At 43.0% G+C, this 25,396-nt stretch overlaps 1 protein-coding gene across 2 annotated transcripts in view; it reads left to right on the top strand.

Annotated features, from left to right (window-relative positions):
- Positions 1-25,396, top strand: part of LOC124140350 — a 124,822-nt gene that overhangs the window by 33,689 nt on the left and 65,737 nt on the right. For both annotated transcript variants that reach the window (XM_046507886.2, XM_046507885.2), the window contains exons 2-4: positions 6,277-6,466; positions 9,854-10,040; positions 18,625-18,699. In XM_046507886.2, the coding sequence (XP_046363842.2) occupies positions 6,328-6,466; positions 9,854-10,040; positions 18,625-18,699 (401 nt within the window). In that variant the 5' untranslated portion in view covers positions 6,277-6,327. The remainder of the gene's footprint in view (positions 1-6,276; positions 6,467-9,853; positions 10,041-18,624; positions 18,700-25,396) is intronic.

The raw sequence follows: 25,396 nt of genomic DNA, 5'->3' as shown, positions 1-25,396 counted from the left end.
TTGGTATTTCAACCTTGAATGATGGGAAAACTTGTGCAAATATTCTGCCCACAGTTTGGACATGTTGGAAGGGAATTGCCAGACTCAGTAATTCTTCTCTGAGAATATTGGCTTCTTGAAACACCTACTACTTTGGCAGATTCGCAGTTACAGCTGCTCAGGTTCTGGTATTGGAGTGGTGTTATACAGGAAAGGTGCTATTTACATTGTTACAAATAAGAGATTTCACTCCTCAAAAAAATGAATTCAAACTCTTAAAGCCTGTTTTGTGGGGAGCCACTTTAGACCTTCAGAGCTGACAAAAATTCCAGGGTGCCAGTTAGTAAAACATTACATTACCAGTCAAATGAAACTTCACTCTGTGCTTAGCATGTACTAAGTTAACAATGTTAAACACGTACTAAGTTCAACATGTTGACTGTTGGCTGTGTTGTGCTGCATGCTATCTCAGATTTTTCAGTATGGGATAATTATTCAAATGATTGCAAGATCCGATGACAAACTATAATGTCTCATACATAATGATTGCTCTGTATGCCTAGTTGGTTGTCGACAGCATGAGTTCTGGCACAAGGCCTGCATAGAAAACAGACACCCATCTGTGGGTTGAGTGTTACTGGCCTTCCATTTGTAAGTTAAGTGTTACTGGCCTCCCATCTGTGAATTGAGTGTTACTGTTACTAGCCTCCCATGTGTAAGTTGAGTGTTACTAGCCTCCCATGTGTAAGTTGAGTGTTACTGGCCTCCCATCTGTGAGTTGAGTGTTACTGTTACTAGCCTCCCATCTGTAAGTTGAGTGTTACTAGCCTTCCATTTGTAAGTTGAGTGTTACTGGCCTCCCATCTGTGAGTTGAGTGTTACTGTTACTAGCCTCCCATGTGTAAGTTGAGTGTTACTAGCCTCCATCTGGAAGTTGAGTAATACTAGCCTCCCATCTGTGAGTTACTAGCCTCCATCTGGACATTGAGTGTTACTAGCATCCCATCTGTAAGTTGAGTGTTACTAGCCTCCCATGTGTAAGTGAGTGATACTAGCATCCCATCTGTAAGTTGAGTGTTACTAGCCTCCATCTGGAAGTTGAGTATTACTAGCCTCCCATCTGTGAGTTACTAGCCTCCATCTGGACATTGAGTGTTACTAGCTGCCCATCTGTCAGTTGAGTGTTACTAGATTCCCATCTTTAGGTTGAATGTTACTGGCCTCCCTTCTCTAAGATGTGCAGAGTGCGGTGTTAAACAACAAACAAACAATACCAGCCTCCATCTGTAAGTTGAGTGTTACTAGCATGTCAACACAACAGGCTTCTCATATCTGTGTCCAGGCATGAACGCTCACTGAAATGGTACAGTCTGCACTAGTGAGACATTTATTTGAGATGGTGAAACACCTATGTGAGACAACTTTGTGAGACATCTATGGGAAACAGCTGTGTCAGATAACTATGTGAGACAACTGTATGAGACAGGTGTGTGAGATGGTAAGACACCTATGTGAGACAGTTAGTGAAAGATCTGTGTAAAAGCTATTGGGGGACAGTTGTCTAAGACAACTATGTGAGGCATCTGTATGAGACAGGTGTGTGAGATGGTAAGACATCTTTGTGAGACAGTTAGTGAAAGAAGTGTGAGAGACAGCTATGAAAGACAGCCATGTGAGACAGTTTATGTCAGCAGACATGATTGACATCCTTGATTATTGGATTATTGGGCATTATCTCTTTTTCAATACAAAAGGGCACATCCTCACCCTCAAGTGTTATATCAATGAGAAAAGGTGAGCTTACGTAACTTCTTTCTTCATAGTTTTTTTTATAACAGACCTGCTTCGACACATTCATATTTGAATTACTAGTTTTGCTTGATAAGTTATTATATTGACCTCCTTGTTACCTAGGTTCTATCAGTACATGTGTATGGCATTGTATAGAGCCTCGATCAACCAGTACATTTGAACGTTACGTAGCGTGTGCTTAATGATTCATATTGATGTCATCTTGAGTACCTTGTTCCAAATTCATAAGCTTTGTGACATCAATGCCTTTCATCATAAAATTAATGCAAACAGAAAATTAATATGATCAATTCATGAAGCAATATGAAAGTAGTAGATAATAGATAACTTTGTCGCTAATAAGCTGTGTCAGGCGCTATGACACAGCTCATGATTTACAGTGTTTCCTGTTTCATCAACTCCCATGCTTACATTATGATATGAAAAGTTAATTATGGAGCAGAGTGGTCCCAGTTTCTCTTGCTTATAATCATTGGGTGCACACAATGGCTGTTGAGTCGGACTAGCTCTTAATGGATGTCACCAGCATTGGGGCACTCTGCTGTCACTCAACTGATTGGATGTCACTGTACTTTTTGGGGGCTTGTGGTCCAGAAGGCTTAAAGGTATCACAATTCCCTTGGCAGAGTTGTGTCCATTAGGTGCACAAGAAACCTAGGATGTTGGGTTTGAAGCCAAGATTTGCACGATACTTTTAGGTTTGTCAGCACCATACCTGTGCTCCTGGGTTTACCAAAGTAGTAAAAGATCCTGTGACATAACAGAAATACTGTTCAAAGTGGTGTGATAAATCTCACCTCCACTCACTCACTCACTCACTCACTCACTCACTCACTCACTCACTCACTCACTCACTCACTCACTCACTCACTCACTCACTCACGCACGCACGCACGCACGCACGCACGCACGCACGCACGCACTCACTCACTCACTCACTCACTCACTCACTCACTCACTCACTCACTCACTCACTCACTCACTCACTCACTCACTCACTCACTCACTCACTCACTCACTCACTCACTCACTCACTCACTCACTCACTCACTCACTCACTCACTCACTCACTCACTCACTCACTCACTCACTCACTCACTCACTCACTCACTCACTCACTCACTCACTCACTCACTCACTCACTCACTCACTCACTCACTCACTCACTCACTCACTCACTCACTCACTCACTCACTCACTCACTCACTCACTCACTCACTCACTCACTCACTCACTCACTCACTCACTCACTCACTCACTCACTCACTCACTCACTCACTCACTCACTCACTCACTCACTCACTCACTCACTCACTCACTCACTCACTCACTCACTCACTCACTCACTCACTCACTCACTCACTCACTCACTCACTCACTCACTCACTCACTCACTCACTCACTCACTCACTCACTCACTCACTCACTCACTCACTCACTCACTCACTCACTCACTCACTCACTCACTCACTCACTCACTCACTCACTCACTCACTCACTCACTCACTCACTCACTCACTCACTCACTCACTCACTCACTCACTCACTCACTCACTCACTCACTCACTCACTCACTCACTCACTCACTCACTCACTCACTCACTCACTCACTCACTCACTCACTCACTCACTCACTCACTCACTCACTCACTCACTCACTCACTCACTCACTCACTCACTCACTCACTCACTCACTCACTCACTCACTCACTCACTCACTCACTCACTCACTCACTCACTCACTCACTCACTCACTCACTCACTCACTCACTCACTCACTCACTCACTCACTCACTCACTCACTCACTCACTCACTCACTCACTCACTCACTCACTCACTCACTCACTCACTCACTCACTCACTCACTCACTCACTCACTCACTCACTCACTCACTCACTCACTCACTCACTCACTCACTCACTCACTCACTCACTCACTCACTCACTCACTCACTCACTCACTCACTCACTCACTCACTCACTCACTCACTCACTCACTCACTCACTCACTCACTCACTCACTCACTCACTCACTCACTCACTCACTCACTCACTCACTCACTCACTCACTCACTCACTCACTCACTCACTCACTCACTCACTCACTCACTCACTCACTCACTCACTCACTCACTCACTCACTCACTCACTCACTCACTCACTCACTCACTCACTCACTCACTCACTCACTCACTCACTCACTCACTCACTCACTCACTCACTCACTCACTCACTCACTCACTCACTCACTCACTCACTCACTCACTCACTCACTCACTCACTCACTCACTCACTCACTCACTCACTCACTCACTCACTCACTCACTCACTCACTCACTCACTCACTCACTCACTCACTCACTCACTCACTCACTCACTCACTCACTCACTCACTCACTCACCCACCCACCCACCCACCCACCCACCCACCCACCCACCCACCCACCCACCCACCCACCCACCCACCCACCCACCCACCCACCCACCCACCCACCCACCCACCCACCCACCCACCCACCCACCCACCCACCCACCCACCCACCCACCCACCCACCCACCCACCCACCCACCCACCCACCCACCCACCCACCCACCCACCCACCCACCCACCCACCCACCCACCCACCCACCCACCCACCCACCCACCCACCCACCCACCCACCCACCCACCCACCCACCCACCCACCCACCCACCCACCCACCCACCCACCCACCCACCCACCCACCCACCCACCCACCCACCCACCCACCCACCCACCCACCCACCCACCCACCCACCCACCCACCCACCCACCCACCCACCCACCCACCCACCCACCCACCCACCCACCCACCCACCCACCAGGATGGACTGCTGTTGATCCACTTGTTGTCTGGTCCGGATGGGGCTACTTACTAACTGCAGTGCATTGCTGGGATATTGCCAGGGATGACCTCAAACAGAATTCACTCACCTTGTACTTGCGTATTTGTGTATGTCTAAGTTGTGTGCTATCATCTTCTTGAGGCAAAGAGTTAACTGACTATAAAAGTCCACTTCCCACCCTTGCCAAACTAGACTGGATTTCATGAGTTACATTTTGGCAGAACTAATGAGTCTATGCGTAGTCCAATCAAAATCACATAATGAATTACATGATTTTCAACGTGCATATTTTTGTCGACTGTGGGATTTGCAAAGCATGTGTACCACCAACTGGGCGTCGACAGATATTTTGCAAATCTTTTCATGTTTTTAATCAAGGCGCTCAAGTGATTTGATGAACCTCTCGGGGTAAAACCCATTTTATTACAATAAAGATCTTGATCATGTTGATTATCGATCAGATCTTTTTGACTGAAGCAAATGCAAGTGATATGAGTGATGGAATCTGATTGGTCAATAGGAAGGACATAGAAGGGACATAACTTGTAATAGCCACTGGTGATGCTGCGATCGAGCCTGGAAATTCCAGCCTATTTCGGCAAGGGTGGGAACTGGACTTTTATAGTCAGTTAACGCCTTTGCCTCAGGAAGATGTGTGCTCAGGACTGTCATTGTTTATCTTGAAATAACTTACAATAGCTGAAGAACTTCAGTAGTATTGTATATCAAATCCTTTGAAGTTTTTAACATATACATGATATACCGTATTTGACATAATAAGCACCCAGGGCGCTCTCAAAGTTAGAAATAGGGGGCTCTTATTAGAATATTATTTTGGTGAAAAACAACAGAGTTGAAAGATCGTAAATTTCGTGGTTTATGCTAACAGCCTGAAATGTTTATATACGACAGATATATTTTTTCCAGAATTTAATTTCCCATAATTATGAATGCATCTAACATGTGTATTATACACGAATAAATAAGTCCTGTGTACATTGATCAATCGGAAGGGGTGCTAATTGGGATTGTACGCTAGCCAATATATTAGAAAATATCGCAGTGGGCGCTTATTAGAGCGGGGCGCTTATTACGTCGAATACGGTATGTGGTATCTGACATTGACACTGTGCTCAGTGGCAACATATTTTATGGGCTGTCATGCGTGCATATTGATCTACTTTCAAAACTGCCTAATTCTTAGTTTGTAGTATTAATTCATATGTTGCCTATTCCTGTGTTGTGTCCATTTACATATGAGCATGATGAGGTGAGGGATATGCAGCTGTGTATTGGGATTCACTTATGGTTTAATATCTTGATATCAGTTTTTTTTTTAGAAAGAAGTACTTACACATTTAAATCTGCTATATTATGCACATATGTACATGTGATTTTTCAAAGTAGTATGTTTTATGTCCTCAATAGTACTTTCAATTAAACATACCATAATTAGTTATAGAAATGACTGAATCCATAAGTGAAAATTTCAGTATAATAAAACAAAAATGAATTGGAACTGATCATTATTGAGCAATATAAATGCCTCACGAATATTAAACAACTTACTATTTTCAGCCGTTTATATGAAATTATCACCAGTTTTTTTCACTTTCAGCTGTGCAAAGTGAAGATTGTCATGCTATGAAGGTTCACTAAGGCAGGCGCCATGTTCTCCGTGCGCATCGTAACCACCGACCACTATCTAGCCCCACCTATACCTGGGCTCGATGTCACACACTCCCAGTTCCGGGGTTGTGATGTCAGGAGAGTGCCTGTCCTGAGGATATTTGGAGCAACACCAGCTGGTCAGTGGGAGAGATCACCTCAGAGCATTATCTGTAGTTACTGATGCTGTCAGGATACTGTCTGTTAAGGCTGTCACACATTTCAGAGGCATTTCTCATTTTGTGTGACAAATCATGTTTACAGAGCATTTGGAAATTTGTTGTATTTAGTGTTTTCAAGTAATTGTCATAGAATTATTTTATTCTGTCAGGTTATCATTGTTTTAATGGTTTTGTGATTGTTCAATTGTCAGCCTGTTGTCAGAAAGAATTATTGAAAACTGTCGTGCCAAGCAACACAAAACCATGACTATCATCTTACCATCCACCCAAATAACACACCTCAGCCATCCACCCTGATATCACATCCATCATTCAGCCATCCACCCTGATTTCACACCCGTCATTCAGCCATCCACCCTGATATCACACCCGTCATTCAGCCATTCACCCAAATATCACACCTGTCACTCAGCCATCGACCCATACAACACACCTGTCACGTAGCCATCCACCCTGACATCACACGTCATTCAGCCATCCACCTTATATCACACCCCTCATTCAGCCATCCACCCTAATATCACACCGGTCACTCAGCCATCCACCCTGATATCACACCTGTCAATCAGCCATCCACCCTGATATCACACCTGTCAATCAGCCATCCACCCTTATACCACACCGGTCACTCAGCCATCCACCCTGATATCACACCTGTCAATCAGCCATCCACCCTGATATCACACCTGTCAATCAGCCATCCACCCTGATATCACACCCGTCACTAAGCCATCGACCCATACAACACACCTGTCAATCAGCCATCCACCCTGATACCACACGTCACTCAGCCATCCACCCTGATATCACACCCGTCATTCAGCCATCCATCCATATAACACACCCGTCACTCAGCCATCGACCCATACAACACACCTGTCACGCAGCCATCTACCCTGATACCACACCGGTCACTCAGCCATCCACCCTGATATCACACCTGTCAATCAGCCATCCATCCATATAACACACGCGTCACTCAGCCATCGACCCATACAACACACCTGTCAATCAGCCATCCACCCTGATACCACACGTCACTCAGCCATCCACCCTGATATCACACCCCTCATTCAGCCATCCACCCTGATATCACACCTGTCAATCAGCCATCCACCCATACAACACACCCATCATTCAGCCATCCATCCATATAACACACCGGTCACTCAGCCATCCACCCTGATATCACACCCGTCATTCAGCCATTCACCCAAATATCACACCTGTCACTCAGCCATCGACCCATACAACACACCTGTCACGTAGCCATCCACCCTGACATCACACGTCATTCAGCCATCCACCTTATATCACACCCCTCATTCAGCCATCCACCCTAATATCACACCGGTCACTCAGCCATCCACCCTGATATCACACCTGTCAATCAGCCATCCACCCTGATATCACACCTGTCAATCAGCCATCCACCCTGATACCACACCGGTCACTCAGCCATCCACCCTGATATCACACCTGTCAATCAGCCATCCACCCTGATACCACACGTCACTCAGCCATCCACCCTGATATCACACCCGTCATTCAGCCATCCATCCATATAACACACCCGTCACTCAGCCATCGACCCATACAACACACCTGTCACGCAGCCATCTACCCTGATACCACACCGGTCACTCAGCCATCCACCCTGATATCACACCTGTCAATCAGCCATCCATCCATATAACACACGCGTCACTCAGCCATCGACCCATACAACACACCTGTCAATCAGCCATCCACCCTGATACCACACGTCACTCAGCCATCCACCCTGATATCACACCCCTCATTCAGCCATCCACCCTGATATCACACCTGTCAATCAGCCATCCACCCATACAACACACCCATCATTCAGCCATCCATCCATATAACACACCAGTCACTCAGCCATCCACCCTGATATCACACCCGTCATTCAGCCATCCATCCATATAACACACCCGTCACTCAGCCATCGACCCATACAACACACCTGTCAATCAGCCATCCACCCTGATACCACACGTCACTCAGCCATCCACCCTGATATCACACCCCTCATTCAGCCATCCACCCTGATATCACACCTGTCAATCAGCCATCCACCCATACAACACACCCATCATTCAGCCATCCATCCATATAACACACCGGTCACTCAGCCATCCACCCTGATATCACACCTGTCAATCAGCCATCCACCCTGATATCACACCCATCATTCAGCCATCCATCCATATAACACTCCGGTCACTCAGCCATCCACCCTGATATCACACCTGTCAATCAGCCATCCACCCTGATATCACACCCGTCACTAAGCCATCGACCCATACAACACACCTGTCACGCAGCCATCCACCCTGATATCACACCTGTCACTCAGCCATCCACCCTGATATCACACCCGTCATTCAGACATCCACCCTGATATCACACCCGTCATTCAGCCATCCACACTTATATCACACCCGTCATTCAGCCATCCACCTTATATCACACCTGTCATTCAGCCAGCCACCCATATATCACACCCGTCATTCAGCCAGCCACCCTTATATCACACCTGGCACTCAGCCATCCTTCCTGATATCACACCCGTCATTCAGCCATCCACCCTGATATCACACCTGTCATTCAGCCATCCACCCTGATATCACACCCGTAATTCAGCCATCCACCCTTATATCTCACCCGTCATTCAGCCATCCTTCCTGATATCACACCAGTCCCATGCTTGCATTAAAAGGCGACTATGCTTGTCGTAAGAGGCGACTAACAGGATCGGGTGGTCAGGCTCACTGACCTGGTTGATGTATGTCATCGATCCCAATTGTGTTGATCGATGCTCATGATGTCAATCACTGGATTGTCTGGTCCAGACTCGATTCTTTACAGACCGCTGTCATATAGCTGGAATATTGCTGAGTGCGGCGTTAAACAACAAACAAACAAACACACCAGTCATTCAGCCATCCACCTTATATGACACCTGCCATACCTACTTACTTAATTTGGGAATTTAACATGAGCTTTCCGACATATGACTATTCCTCGCACGGGCCTGCCAGGCCATTTAGTGACCATTACGTTATATTGATGAAATACAGTATGTTTGAACATGTTGAAGTTTATCCTCCTGTATATAAACACTGTAAACGAGCTGGCACACTATCTGTATCTTGAATAATTCATCTCGATTGTCCTGTACAGCCTCTATCTGAATGCATCGATAATCTTTGTATCTAATTCAACTGTAGAAATTTGTACACATTTTATCTTCTGGTGTGGTTTTGTCTGTCATTGAAATATCTGTAACAATGAAGCTGACATTTGCCTTTTGATTTCCAGGACAAAAGACGTGCATGCATGTTCATGGAGTATTTCCTTACCTTTACGTCCCTTATGACGGCACTCAGCCATGGGAGCGATACCTGCGTCTCTTTGCTACAAGCCTTGACAAGGCCATTAATGTGGCAAACAACAGTGCTAAGTCTGATGTGCAGCATGTCTTCAAGATTTCCATTGTTTCTGGGATGTAAGTACATTGTCACGGTGAAACATAGTACATTGCCAAAGCAGTGGTAGAAACTAGCATGTTTAGTCCACTTGTCCTTAAAAATAATAACAGACAGCAAAATCCTTAAAATGTCACATTGTTCAGTTTAGCAAGGACGACAGTACTAGTGCCAGTTTCTAACGCTGCAAAGTGGTAGTTCATTGTTTGTGCAGCATAGTACATATCCAAAGTCCTGTATCATTGTCTGTGCAACATGGTACATATCCAAAGTCCTGTATCATTGTCTGTGCAACAAAGTACATATCCAAAGTCCTGTATCATTGTCTGTGCAACATAGTACATATCCAAAGTCCTGTGTCATTGTCTGTGCAACAAAGTACATATCCAAAGTCCTGTGTCATTGTCTGTGCAACATAGTACATATCCAAAGTCCTGTGTCATTGTCTGTGCAACATGGTACATATCCAAAGTCCTGTGTCATTGTCTGTGCAACAAAGTACATATCCAAAGTCCTGTCTCATTGTCTGTGCAACAAAGTACATATCCAAAGTCCTGTGTCATTGTCTGTGCAACAAAGTACATATCCAAAGTCCTGGCTCATTGTCTGTGCAACAAAGTACATATCCAAAGGGCTGTATCATTGTGTGTGCAACATAGTACATATCCAAAGTCCTGTGTCATCGTCTGTGCAACATAGTACATATCCAAAGTCCTGGCTCATTGTGTGTGCAACATAGTACATATCCAAAGTCCTGTCTCATTGTCTGTGCAACATAGTTACATATCCAAAGTCCTGTATCATTGTCTGTGCAACATAGTACATATCCAAATTCCAGTCTCATTGTCTGTGCAACATAGTACATATCCAAAGTCCTGGCTCATTGTCTGTGCAACATAGTACATATCCAAAGTCCTGTCTCATTGTCTGTGCAACATAGTGACATATCCAAGCGTCCTGTATCATTGTCTGTGCAACATAGTACATATCCAAAGTCCTGTATCATTGTCTGTGTAGCATAGATCAGAGATAACTCCATTGAGAATTGATTCAGTTCTTAGTTAACCCTCATGGTGTTTGTTAGAGTTACAGTAGATCAATCTTTTTTTGTCTGTCATTTGACTTTTTCTTTCGAACTTGGACAACAGATTCATCGCTCATTTTACATGAAATGCAAGTCCTGAAAGTGCTTTTGAAGCTGAAATTCTTGTAATGTGGAGGTGATGTTTTGTGAGTCGGCAGTATATATGAGACAGGGAGATCTGTTGGTTTGTGATAGGTTGCAAGCTGGGAACTAGGTGTGCATTATTGATTGTGTTGCTGGTGGTGACATTTGTACTTCCGACTCCACTATGGCAGACCAGCATTGTGTTCCACACTCAATGTCACTAAACATGCATGCCATTCTCATGTTTCTTCCTCTCAAACAAATTGTTTTTATCTGATAATATGTATTTTCAAATACTACTACAACTTCATTGGATTTTCCCAAATTGATTGCAAATAGTTTGATTTTGGAAAAAAGGCAATCATGAAAATTGTTTCAAGAAGACTTTTCACTTTTCAAAGGCGATGTTTTGATCAAGAGTCGTTGATGAAGTCACAGTACATGGGCAGATCAATAATAGTGTTAACGCGAGCTGTGACCTCTGACATATGAGTGATGTGTTAAGGGGCATAGAGATAAGAAGGGCTTGCCCTGAGTTGAGAATCATGGTGGAACAACACTGATCCTTCCACAGCTGGATGCCGAGACTAACCTCCATGCACATCGACAAGGACACAGCAACATTGATTATCGATGTGACATAGAGATTATTGATTTTCTCTGATAAGACTGACATTTGTGAGAATGCTTCCTAGACATTGGTCTCGACTATATCTGGTCTTCCCACAGGCAGGGAAGCTTGACGAGAATGGCGGAGGTAGAATAGTCCACTGACCAGCCTCCATTGATTTGGGGAATGGGGATTTTAAGCAGAGAAGGCAGTCGTAGAGTCGCTTCACACATTCTGGCTTCATTTGCTTCACTGCAGCCAGCACTGACGTAAAGAAATCACTGAGCCTTGTTCAAGGTTGATAAAAAAAAATTATCTTGTGATTTGTCGGAAATCTGTGTATGTGTCAGTTTTTTGGATTAACTAGAAAAATATGAATATGGCAGTTATTACAGCTGGAAGCTGTGCCTGTCAAAAAGCATCCTCATTTATCTCTGTGAAGAGTTGCATCCCTTGGGCATGGAGGAAAAATTTGAACGTGGGTTTAAATCCTGGTTCACTCCAATTATGTTTCTAGGTTTGTCAGCACCATACCCATGCTGTAGAGTTTAAAATGGTAAACGCCCAACACCTGCATCTCTTTAGGCTTTCCTCCCACATTAAGCTTACATGCTGTGACATGTCTGAATACTGTTCAAAACAGTGTTGTACCCACCTCACTAACTCATGCACTCACACACGAATGAAAGAACGAACGATGCCAAATCCAGGCCTACATGATTACTTCAGTCAATGGATCAGTGTGCACTCGATTTGTTTCGTTCTCAGCTATGTCACCTTTGGGCTGATGGAGGTGTGGACAAATGTTAATTTGATCTTTGTATGGATTGACAATATCCATTGTCGACAATGTTGTCTTGAGCAAGTTATTATTATTTATGTATAATTACATGTAATCAGTTCCTGGCTGGCTTTGATGAGCCAGGTGACATCGTCAGTGGGATCTGGAAAATATGATGTTTTGTCTCCAAATGTACTACTGTCTGTTGGGGGGTAGTGCTTGTTTGAGTAGGCACCGTCAAACTCTTCGCTGTGACCTGGCTGATTGTGTGCCAGCATATCCATATACGATCGTATGGCTGATCCTCAACTGGTTTGTCTGGTCCAGCCATTTGTCCACGACTTCAAGCGAATGAGATTCAGAGTATGTAAAACACTGCCACATTGCCCCACTGAAAGGTTTGACCAAGTGGTGATTCCAGAAGAATAGGACTCCAGCAATGGGCTTGTATGCCGGTCACATGAGGTGGCTCTGAGTGGTCAAGGCTGCTGACTTGGTTGAGAGCATGTCATCATGCCCCAATGGTGTGTTGAGCGTTGCTTGATTATTTACATCTTCCCGAGGCAAAGGCTTTCACAACATATAAAAGTCCAGTTTCCACGCTTGAGGAACTAGACTGGATTTTCCAGACTCGATCATAGTGCTACCAGTGGCTATTACGAGTTATGTCCCATCTATATCCTTCCTATTGACCAATCAGATTCCACCTCTCAAATTACTTGCATTTCCTTCAAACAAAATGACGGTGCCCAGTCAAGACAATCTGATCAATAATCAAGATCTATACTGTAATAAAACGGATATTACCCCGAGAAGTGCATCCAATCACTTGAGCACCATGTCTAGTTCGTTATGCGATTTTGATTTGACGATGTATAGAATCATTTGTCCTGCCAAAATGTAGCTCCATAATTCAAGCCTAGTTTGACATGGGTGGAAACTGGACTTTTATAGCCAGTTAACATCCAGTTGGCTGAATATTGCAGTGCAACAACAAACAAGTAAACAAAGTCCATTGTTTGAATGGATAGCTTCTTTCTCATGTATATTTCATTTACTGAAACATTAACAGATAGTATCTTCATTCCATACATCTCAACCTTGTGAAGATCGAACTAGGTTAGAACTTGTCTTCAGCAACCCTTGCTTGTCGAAAGAGGCGACTAACTCCGGTGGTTAGGTTCATTGACTTGGTTGATGCTTGTCATTGTATCCAAATTGCGTAGATTGATGCTCATGATGTCAATCAGTGGATCGTCAGGGTCGATTATGTACAGACTGCCGTCATATAGCTTGAGTGCGCTTAAACCACTCATGTCACATTAACTATAGTAATGTGACAGAATTGCGTAATCCTTAACTTCTTTTGAGTTGTACATGTCAACATTTTTCCCACGTATGTCCTGAATATTTTAGCAAGTGATATATCTTAAATGCCATCATGTTGTTTATAAACACATGCGGAAACAGGTGTCACAAAGTTGCTTCAGAGTGCCAACTGATGATACAGCCTTGCGGGTTTAAGAATACAAATCCCCCTAGCTCTGCCTAGGTGTATGAGAGCAAGCCTTTGTCATGTAAGATACAGTAGTTATTTAAGGTGTAAAAATACAGTTACAAGGGACTGAATAACTTGACTTGGACTGAGACATTGAGTCTCGCCTAGAATGTCTCTTCTAGATCAGTGTTATCCACGTGTAGTGGAAATAAAATGAGAATGCATTGCAAATTCTTTTTTCACAATTTTTGCAAGCGTGTGTTATCCAATTTGGATAAAGAACAGTGTAAATGTTACTACTGCTACTACTGCTACTACTGCTACTACTACTACTACTACTACTACTACTACTACTACTACTACTACTACTACTATGCTTGTCATAAGAGGCGACTAACGGGATCGGGTGGTCAGACTCGCTGACTTGGTTAATGCATGTCATCGTATCCCAATTGCGTGGAGCGATGCTCATGATGTCAATCACTAGATTGTCTGGTCCAGACTCGATTATGTACAGTCAGCTGTCATATAGCTGGAATATGGCTGAGTGCGGCGTTGAACAACAAACAAACAAACATACTATTACTACTACTACATGTACTACTAGACCTTATATTGCACATATTTCGCACCACTGGTCACTGAATCAGTGTGCACTCAACAATGATTCTCAGCTCCCTGGGGATCATACAACCCAAGCTGCCTGTTTGGTGCTAGAAGGTTAACAATCACATATATAGAATCCTGTGATTGTTTGCTGGTTAAAAATTTAGTTCAAGTGCCACCTTTCATGAGTGACATGTTCGAGGTGGGTCATGGTTGATGACATGCCTGTGATGTACATGTTCAGTACCTCACCCACTGTCATTTTGGGAATAAGGACTGCTGCAGCTCGGGAGGCATGATTCAGGGGAAAACAGGGGACTGTAATTTGTCATGGTTTCTTTACCTTGATGCGCTCCAGTGGTTATGGCATGTGATGATTGCTGACACATTTTCACATGTTCAGATGTTATGGGGGTGATCAGGTTAAGGGAGGTGGAGAGATGGCTTATTCATGTTGATACACACGTCCTCATTCATCAGTTGCAGGGGCGGTCAGGTAGCCTTGTGGTTAAAGCGTTCGCTCATCACGCCGAAGACCCGGGTTCGATTCCTGACATGGGTACAATGTGTGAAGCCTATTTCTGGTGTCCCCAACCTTGATATTGCTGGAATATTGCTAAAAGCTGCGTAAAGCCATACTCAATCAATCAATCAATCAATCATCAATCAATCATCAGTTGCAAGGAGGTGTTAGTCATTTCAGAAACATGCCATGTAGGGGTTGGCAGTTAGACTTATTGTTTACAGGCAAAGGGAAGCCATGCTACACGCAACTTTTATTTCGCTTGCTTCACAACGAACAACTGAGCCTTTTGTAATGAGTTGATCCTGATTTCTAGAGGGTGCAGGGAAATTAAGCAGGACTGCTTCAGGGCACAATGCTGTAACATAACAACAAAATTTGAAATTCAACAGCCCTGAGGGCAGACTTGCTTGGGCTGGCGAGATGGGTGTGATTTATGTTCCTGTGTGGTGTCTGGGGCTATTCTTGGCTCACTCTCATCACCATGTCATTACCAAGTCAGGTACATGTACTCCTCTCTGCAATCATTCACTGGCTCATTCCACCATCCCTGCACCCATTCACTGGCTCACTCAACCATCCCTGCACCCTTTCACTGGCTCACTCAACCATCCCTGCACCCTTTCACTGGCTCACTCAACCATCTCTGCACCCTTTCACTGGCCCACTCAACCATCCCTGCACCAATTCACTGGCTCACTTAACCATCCCTGCACCCATTCACTGGCTCACTCAACCATCCCTGCAGCCATTCACTGGCTCACTCCACCATCCCTGCACCCTTTCACTGGCTCACTCCACCATCCCTGCACCCTTTCACTGGCTCACTCAACCATCCCTGCACACATTCACTGGCACACTCAACCATCCCTGCACCCATTCACTGGCACACTCAACCATCCCTGCACCCATTCACTGGCTCACTCAACCATCCCTGCACCAATTCACTGGCCCACTCAACCATCCCTGCACCAATTCACTGGCTCACTTAACCATCCCTGCACCCATTCACTGGCTCACTCAACCATCCCTGCACCCATTCACTGGCTCACTCAACCATCCCTGCACCCTTTCACTGGCTCACTCAACCATCTCTGCACCCTTTCACTGGCTCACTCAACCATCTCTGCACCCATTCACTGGCTCACTCAACCATCTCTGCACCCATTCACTGGCTCACTCAACCATCTCTGCACCCATTCACTGGCTCACTCCACCATCCCTGCACAAATTCACTGGCTCACTCAACCATCCCTGCACCCTTTCACTGGCTCACTCAACCATCTCTGCACCCTTTCACTGGCTCACTCAACCATCTCTGCACACATTCACTGGCTCACTCAACCATCCCTGCACCTATTCACTGGCTCACTCAACCATCCCTGCACCCATTCACTGGCTCACTCAACCATCTCTGCACCCTTTCACTGGCTCACTCAACCATCCCTGCACCCTTTCACTGGCTCACTCAACCATCTCTGCACCCTTTCACTGGCTCACTCAACCATCTCTGCACCCATTCACTGGCTCACTCAACCATCTCTGCACCCTTTCACTGGCTCACTCAACCATCTCTGCACCCATTCACTGGCTCACTCAACCATCTCTGCACCCATTCACTGGCTCACTCAACCATCTCTGCACCCATTCACTGGCTCACTCCACCATCCCTGCACAAATTCACTGGCTCACTCAACCATCCCTGCACCCTTTCACTGGCTCACTCAACCATCTCTGCACCCTTTCACTGGCTCACTCAACCATCTCTGCACACATTCACTGGCTCACTCAACCATCCCTGCACCCATTCACTGGCTCACTCAACCATCCCTGCACCCTTTCACTGGCTCACTCAACCATCTCTGCACCCTTTCACTGGCTCACTCAACCATCTCTGCACCCATTCACTGGCTCACTCAACCATCTCTGCACCCATTCACTGGCTCACTCAACCATCTCTGCACCCATTCACTGGCTCATTCCACCATCCCTGCACCCTTTCACTGGCTCATTCCACCATCCCTGCACCCTTTCACTGGCTCACTCAACCATCCCTGCACCCATTCACTGGCTCACTCAACCGTCCCTGCACCCATTCACTGGCTCATTCCACCATCCCTGCACCCTTTCACTGGCTCACTCAACCATCCCTGCACCCATTCACTGGCTCACTCCATCATCTCTGCACCCATTCACTGGCTCACTCAACCATCCCTGCACCCATTCACTGGCTCACTCCACCATCCCTGCACCCATTCACTGGCTCACTCAAACATCCCTGCACCCATTCACTGGCTCACTCAACCATCTCTGCACCCATTCACTGGCTCACTCAACCATCTCTGCACCCATTCACTGGCTCACTCTACCATCCCTGCACCCATTCACTGGCTCACTCAATTATCCCTGCACCCTTTCACTGGCTCACTCAACCATCTCTGCACACACTCACAGACATCACCCACCTATTCATACGTCCACCCAAACTACCACCTACCCACCTAAACTCACTCACTTGCCTGCTCACTCACTCACTCACTCACTCACTCACTCACTCACTCACTCACTCACTCACTCACTCACTCACTCACTCACTCACTCACTCACTCACTCACTCACTGACCACCTGCATTATTTCAATGCACAGATAATAAAGGCAGAAAAACCAGGACGATTTGAAGCATAGTAACAGCAATGTATCTACATAACAAATCTCATCTTGTTGGTGTACAGTTGTACATGCTGCTTAGATCCTGTACACAGATAGGATGACTGACAATAGTCACTGCTGTAAGCAAAGCTCCTGGATAGAGATGCTTTGTGTCACTGTGTTTGTCTGATCTGTTCCTGTGTTTGTCTGATCTGTTCCTGTGTTTGTCTGATCTGTTCCTGTGTTTGTCTGATCTGTTCCTGTGTTTGTCTGATCTGTTCCTGTGTTTGACTGATCTATTCCTGTGTTTGTCTGATCTGTTCCTGTGTTTGTCTGATCTGTTCCTGTGTTTGTCTGATCTGTTCCTGTGTTTGTCTGATCTGTTCCTGTGTTTGTCTGATCTATTCCTGTGTTTGTCTGATCTGTTCATGTGTTTGTCTGATCTGTTCATGTGTTTGTCTGATCTGTTCCTGTGTTTGTCTGATCTGTTCCTGTGTTTGTCTGATCTGTTCCTGTGTTTGTCTGATCTGTTCCTGTGTTTGACTGATCTATTCCTGTGTTTGTCTGATCTGTTCCTGTGTTTGACTGATCTGTTCCTGTGTTTGACTGATCTGTTCCTGTGTTTGACTGATCTGTTCCTGTGTTTGTCTGATATGTTCCTGTGTTTGCCTGATCTGTTCCTGAAACAAACTTGTGGATGGTGTGTTTAACTGTGCTTCTCTGATTCCTGAAACAAACATGTAGATGATTTGTGTTCCTTTGTTTCAGTCCAATGTATGGATACCATGCCAAGGAAGAAGAATTCCTCAAGATCTACATGTTTAACCCTTCATCTGTCAAGAAGTAGGTCATATGTTTATTACCTGTTCGTTAAACTTCATCATGTTCACTGTGTAAATATATTTCTGATGTTGTCTGTACCTGCTTTGAAATCGAAATGTCAGTGTCATGGACGTGCATTTTTCTGGACAAAATATGTTCTTGTCTGATGGCCTTGGGCTAATATAATATCCTGTAAACAAAGAGTAATACTTCCTCTATGAACTCAAATAAATCCATAGAGTCATGGGGGGCACGGGTAACCCAGTCGTCTAAGGCGCTGCGATTTGCTGTGCAGAGTTGGGTCCCTTGGGCACGCCAGAAACCTATGATTGTGCGTTCGAATCCCAGTTCGCCCTGTTTATGTTTCTAGGTTTGTCAGCACCATACCCGTGCTCGTGGGTTTCAACGAAGTGGTAAACTTCTGAGACCTGCATCACTTCTGGCTTTCCTCCCACATTAAGCTGACACGCCGTGATATAACTGGAATACTGTTAAAAGCTGTGTTAAACCCAACTCACTCACTCACCATAGCATCATGGGGGCACAGGTGGCCCAGTTAACTAAGGCGCTGCAAGTCACTGTCCAGAGTTGCATCCCTTGTGCATGCCAGAAACCTATGACCTTGGGTTTGAATCAAGGTTCTCTTGATCATGTTTCTAGGTCTGTCAGCACCATACCTGGTTCCCCCAAAGTGGCGAACGTCTGAGATCTGCTTCATGTCGGGATTTTCTTCCACATTAAGCTGGAATACTGTTGAAAGTGGTGTTAAACCCAACTTACTCACTCTGCTAACATCATGGGGGGAGAAAACAGGCAAAAAGGAACAGTACTTATTGTCATCAATTACATGTCATGATATATTTTAGGATCTGGTTTATTGCATATCAGCAAGTTAATATGGATGGTCTTTTTATCGATATTTTATTTGACTTGTGAAAGACATGATTGTTGACCCCGAATATTTATCATGTAATCAAAAGTAAGTGCGCAACCCAAAAATATGTATTGTATTCAAAACTGAACTGAACTTATTTTCTGAAATTCAAAGGTATTTAACATGACATCATTCAGTGTAATAATGTAACGTCTACGATAATTTTGGAAAATATTTGATTTTGATTGGTATCAAATCACAATAGCCCCCCCCTCTGATTGAAACAGACAATTTTGTTTAAACATATTTTTATTTCAAAAGAAATCTGGATCGATAAACAAGCAAAACTTGCTTATGTAAATACCTCTCCAGGTAATAACTTTGCAACAGCTGGTTATATATCAGATTATATGTAAGATAGTGCTAAACCATGCTAAACATAAACATACTAAATGCACAAATGAAATATATGAAGCCAATACAAGTGGTGTCTGTGAAATAAGATATAGCAGTTTTCCATTATTACATGCATAAAATAAAGCTACTCGAATCTTTTGCTTTTGACAATGAAATCGTGAATTGATTTAAGAATTGTCATGTTTGTAGAACTGCTGACTGAACTACTGCCATGTAATATCGTTTTTAAATCATACCCATGTGTGTAGAAATACATAGTGTTTCTGATATTATTATATTATTATGGTAACAGCCGATTTGACAGACTCATCACCACGGAAGCTAATCTACAGTACTTCTTATACAGTCCATGCCGGTAGCAATAATTAAATAATTATATGTACAATTATAGGCTGCAAAATGCAAAATTATGGTAACTACAGTCTCGAAAGGATTTGTGGCAATACATTTTGTGCAGAAACACAGATAGAAATCTACAAAGAGAATGTATTTTTCAAAGTTTTGAGGATAACAGAGAGCTTGGAATTTGGCGCTTTTCTTCATACGACCTTAACATCATATCTTTGATGTCACAATGAGCAATATGATGTCATAATTGTGACCTGCAGTGTGGAACAAAACCTTTCCAAGACTGGCTTAGTTTTCTTTAGGGGTGCCCACCTCATGTTAGCTTATGAAGCTGTGCTTTCGGTTCCAAATTCAATTTAGTGTGGTTAAATCTACAGGTAACCTAGCTCTACATTGAAAACACAGTACATGTATGTTTAAGGAAGAGAATATATGGATGTCAACTTCTTTATTATGAGGAACACAACGTTTCAGGGTATATGCTTACTCCTTCATCAGGTGATTAGTGCAAGTGTGGGTTTCCAATCCTGGACGTGACTCAACCCCCAAAAGTACAAGAATCTGTACTTTACTAAGAAAGTGTTATCCCAAGCACTGATAGTATGGAAGCCAGTACTTAAGTTTCATAGATATAAGTAATAGGCCATGGACACTGGGCAAATGGGAAGCCGGGGGTAATTAGCACTGATAGGTGAAAGAATGGACATAGGAAAGAGCATATTGAAGACAGCTAGGCAATTAGCCCTGACAAAGATCAAAGCAATAAGTCCCAAGCACTATAGGCAGATAGGTTCCCTGGTCATGGTTCATGGCTGGCTGGTGTCTCCTGTCCATGTCAATGGCTTCATGTAGTTTCCTTTGTCGCCAGTTGTTGTGTTCCTCATAATAAAGAAGTCGACATCCATATATTCTCTTCCTTATGTGTATCACTTTCAAAGACTGACAGTATGTTTATCTCCTAACTAATGAAGCCTATCCCTCTGTTTATCCTGTTGTAAATAAACAAGTCAACTCAGCCGATTTAGCAGTTATTAACATTCGAGAACATGAAGTGGATTATTCTTTTACAATTTAGGAATTTTTACTAAGTCTTGTTGCAAGCTTCCGGTTGAATAGTAGCTCTGGGTACAACCCTGGAGCCCCATGCGAAAGCCCTCCTCAGAATACAGCAGAATACAGGGGACATTCTGAACTCAATGTGAATCAGGGTGTTACGATTCACCAACCAGTCAGTTCAATTTATGTAAGGTAACAGGTGGAATACACTGTTGTAATGTAGTATCTTTTACTTGAGTGCGCAAGACGTCTAAGTCTGGTGGTTTTTCAAACGATTTCCGAGGAATTGAACTTCCTTGTACTGTGTATTGTAGTCCTCACCTATTCATGTTGCAACGAAGTGTACTGTTGCAGTCCTAAAGCTGAATGTTTTTGAGGTTCTCAACAGGTGACAGGGAAGCATCAGTTAATATGCTTTGTGTAGGTAAATTCTTAATAGTGAAGAAACTGTTTTGTTATGTTGTGGTGGAGCCAAACGGACGAAATTTAAATATGAATGAACCAGAAATTGTTTAGGCATGGCAGTTTTGTGGAGAGTTAAGGAGGCTATAAGTTCAGAATATTAAATTCCTATACAAATCTACTTTGTTCGTAGTTGGCAGTTTGTTGTAGGCGATTTAATATATTTTTATCAAATTAATAAGTACACCTGTTTTTATGCAATATTTTGAATGTGTAAATTATGACCAATTATGAATGGCTATAAAAGCTGGGCCAACGTGTAATGATTTATGTGTAGATAGACTGGATGGTAGTAATGTGACTACATCCTTGTCATACACAGCTTTGTTTACAAACTCAGCTGATTATTGAGTTTTGGCAGGTGTGCAATCAGATAAGGTGGGTTGCATGTCAGCCCTAATAATACTATTATTTATTGTTATACCTTTGTTGGTAACCTTTGGATTGTGTATCAGCTATCGAGCTCATTGAAAACATTAATGAGATATGTTTCTGGAATAAACCTATTGTGTCTATAGCATGTGCAGCATACACAAGGTTGCAATGTTAAAAATGCAGGTCAAGTCTATAAATAGCAATGTCACATAGTAAAGGTTTGAACCCATTCTATGTGTTCTTGAAATACAAACATTCAAAGTACAGATCTACGGAAAGTATTAGATTCCAGAGCTACAGATTAGCTACGTATCTGCGTAAAAAATACACCCCCTAATATGAATATAAAATGCATTTGGTATCTTGCTTTCCATTTTATTTCATTTTGTGTTACTCATTAATGTCTGCTCTATAGACTTCATTACAATCTACGTGTATGATGTACAATATTAGGAGAAGCATTAATATAGGCCTTTTTGGCCTGTTTGCTAATCCTTTTTCCATTTTGTAACGTTATGTAATGTAAAATCTGAACATTAATGGAAATAAATAAAATACTGTTTAAATCAAATACCGCCCCCCCCCCCCCCCAAAAAAAATAAAAAAATATTCAAAACCCAATTACTTTCAATTAACTTGCGTACAGAAAGGCATGCATTAAATGAAAAACTCAAATGTATGAAACCAGCATGCATAAATGCCCAATGAAGCTATTTCAGTATGCGTACAATGGAGCTAATTTCTGAAACACAATTACAAGCTAATTTACTTTCCGAGTCAAGCTTATAGTTAGAAGCCTTATATACATGTACATCTAAAACATTATTTTATTTTTTTGGAAATTCAAAATGTTAACTCATTTTGGGAAAAACCCATTAGACTGATGAATAGATGAGTGAAAAAATATTGGTTACCTTATGACAAATGTAATAACCCAATTAAAATAGAAATCTTCAAGTAAAAACTCTATTGCTCAAAAAGTTAGCTGGAACTCTGGATTCTATTACATGTTTATCATGTGTAGAATTGTCATTTTTAAAATCGTTCAACACGGCTGCACACTGTTTCACTTTCATTGTTCCCGAGTACCTTCAGTCAGTGAAAATCAGGCTCGGTTATTTACAGGCCACTGTCATCTAGTTGGAATATTGCTGAGTTTGGCATTAAACAACAAAAAAGCTAAAGAATACCTCTGTAATTGTTTCCATTTTGGGGCATGGTTTCTCAGATCAAACCTCTGTTTCCATGACATTATTAAAGGCTCACTCAGGTAATAATAAATAAAAGGATTCAGAAAATATTGCATTGTCAACTTCCATCACCTTAAATCTAGGACTTTTCATGTCTTTGGTCGTCCAATCTTCCAGTTTCACAAAAGCATCCAATCAGTGTAACAAAGACACAAACTCCATGTTCTTCAACTGTTAACCACTCAGGCCTATTGACTAGGGCCGTTACGATTCACTCGCGTATTGGTTGAATCAAACCGTATCCATTCATGAATTGAATTCGTTATTCGTGGCTACTAGAATCGAATATTTATGAATATGCAATCATGTGCATTCACATACCCTGTACCTAAAACATCCATAAGAACATATGATATGCATAGATTTCTTTAAAGATAACACTCTTATAATATTTAATTTGACAGGAATTAAGTCACTGGTCATTGTAGCATTTGAGCAGATACTAAGACTAAGTACCTGGACAAGTGCAGTATATAAATGTATAATATAGAAAATTAACAAACCACGTCAAATAACTTATGTTGTTAATGTTCACTGAATATAACAAATAATACATCAACTACTGATTTATTATTGTATTCGTGAATAAATATTTGTATTCATTACCCTGTATTCGTGATACGAATCGTATTCGCCTCATAGGTTATTCGTTGCAGCCCTACTATTGACACTTGTTAGCATGTTTGACACCCAGCATATACCAAGGTATGCCTATGTTACCCTTCAGTAATGAAGTTGAGTATTTACCTACTCAGAGGCTGAAATTCGGCCCCAAGTCTGCAGCTGATATCTTTAAATATTCCCAATTTGGAAGAAAAACTCCCATCCCAATTCATACTAGTGTAATTGCTTTGCACATATGACTTCTGTTTCACTGATAACAGGCCTAATAAAGAAGAGGATTTAATGCTTAGGTTTATATTATTGTATTGAAGTCGATGTTATAGTTCCAATGAGGGCTTGCGGTTGTTTTGGAGTCTATTGTAGCTTCTCTAGTCAGGAGATTATTGCACCACTGTCCTCACAAGGTTTTCACTAGCCTTCCCAGATTGAGAGAAAAAGAGACAAGAATCAATGACAATGAGTATGTCAGTAAATGTGATGTGTTGAATCAATAAACCTTGGACCTTTATGTGTAGCAGGTGACACATCATCCGCTGCTGCCGAAAAGAAAGCAGATGTCAGGGGATGATATTTTATTAAATCACTGTCAAATCAGAGAAGGAAGCTGTTGCTTCAAAATACTGAACATGTATTACCAGTCAACAAGGACTAGCCTTCAGCGATATGTGGGAGACTGGGACAAGAGGACTTGAGTTAGTTTCTAAGGCTGTGTGTTCATGTCACTGAGCAAACACACTATGCATCTTTCTGCCATTTAGAAAATTCATATCAGTGTTCTCACAGGCCTTGTAAGTCCTTGGATTTTGCGGTCTGGCCTTGTAAGGCCTTGGTTTTGGCAGTCTGGCTTTGAAGAATCCTTGGATTTGGCAGTCTAGTCTTGCGAGGCCTTGAAAGTGCTGGGCTGGCTGAAAGGGAATACATTTGACAGTTCGTTGTAACAAGCGGCTTAAATTTAAATCTGTCTTAATTCTAAATTCAATCACATGCCTTGAGGCTTTTATTTCAGCAACCAGTGTGAGAGTTTTGCCCAGATAATGTGATGACATCATGCAGCAAAAGATCAGACTGCAACTCGATCGATAGATAATAGTGAACCCAAGGTGTTAAGAATTCATATATTTAAATGGGATAATATAAATATTTTAATAAGATATTTGGATGTGCACATGGAGCCATTACATTTACAATCAAATAGAGTAAGCAGGTCCTTATTATTCTGTTTTAAAACACCCTTGGGTCTTGCTGTTGCTGTGAAAAACGGGATCATGGCCTTTGAAAAGGCCTTAAGTTTGATGGCTCAAGTTTTGTATTA

Source organism: Haliotis rufescens, unplaced genomic scaffold (genome assembly GCF_023055435.1).
Source record: "Haliotis rufescens isolate VD_foot unplaced genomic scaffold, xgHalRufe1.0.p SCAF_5, whole genome shotgun sequence".
NCBI lineage: Eukaryota > Metazoa > Mollusca > Gastropoda > Lepetellida > Haliotidae > Haliotis > Haliotis rufescens.
This window is presented reverse-complemented; position numbering and strand designations above follow the sequence as displayed.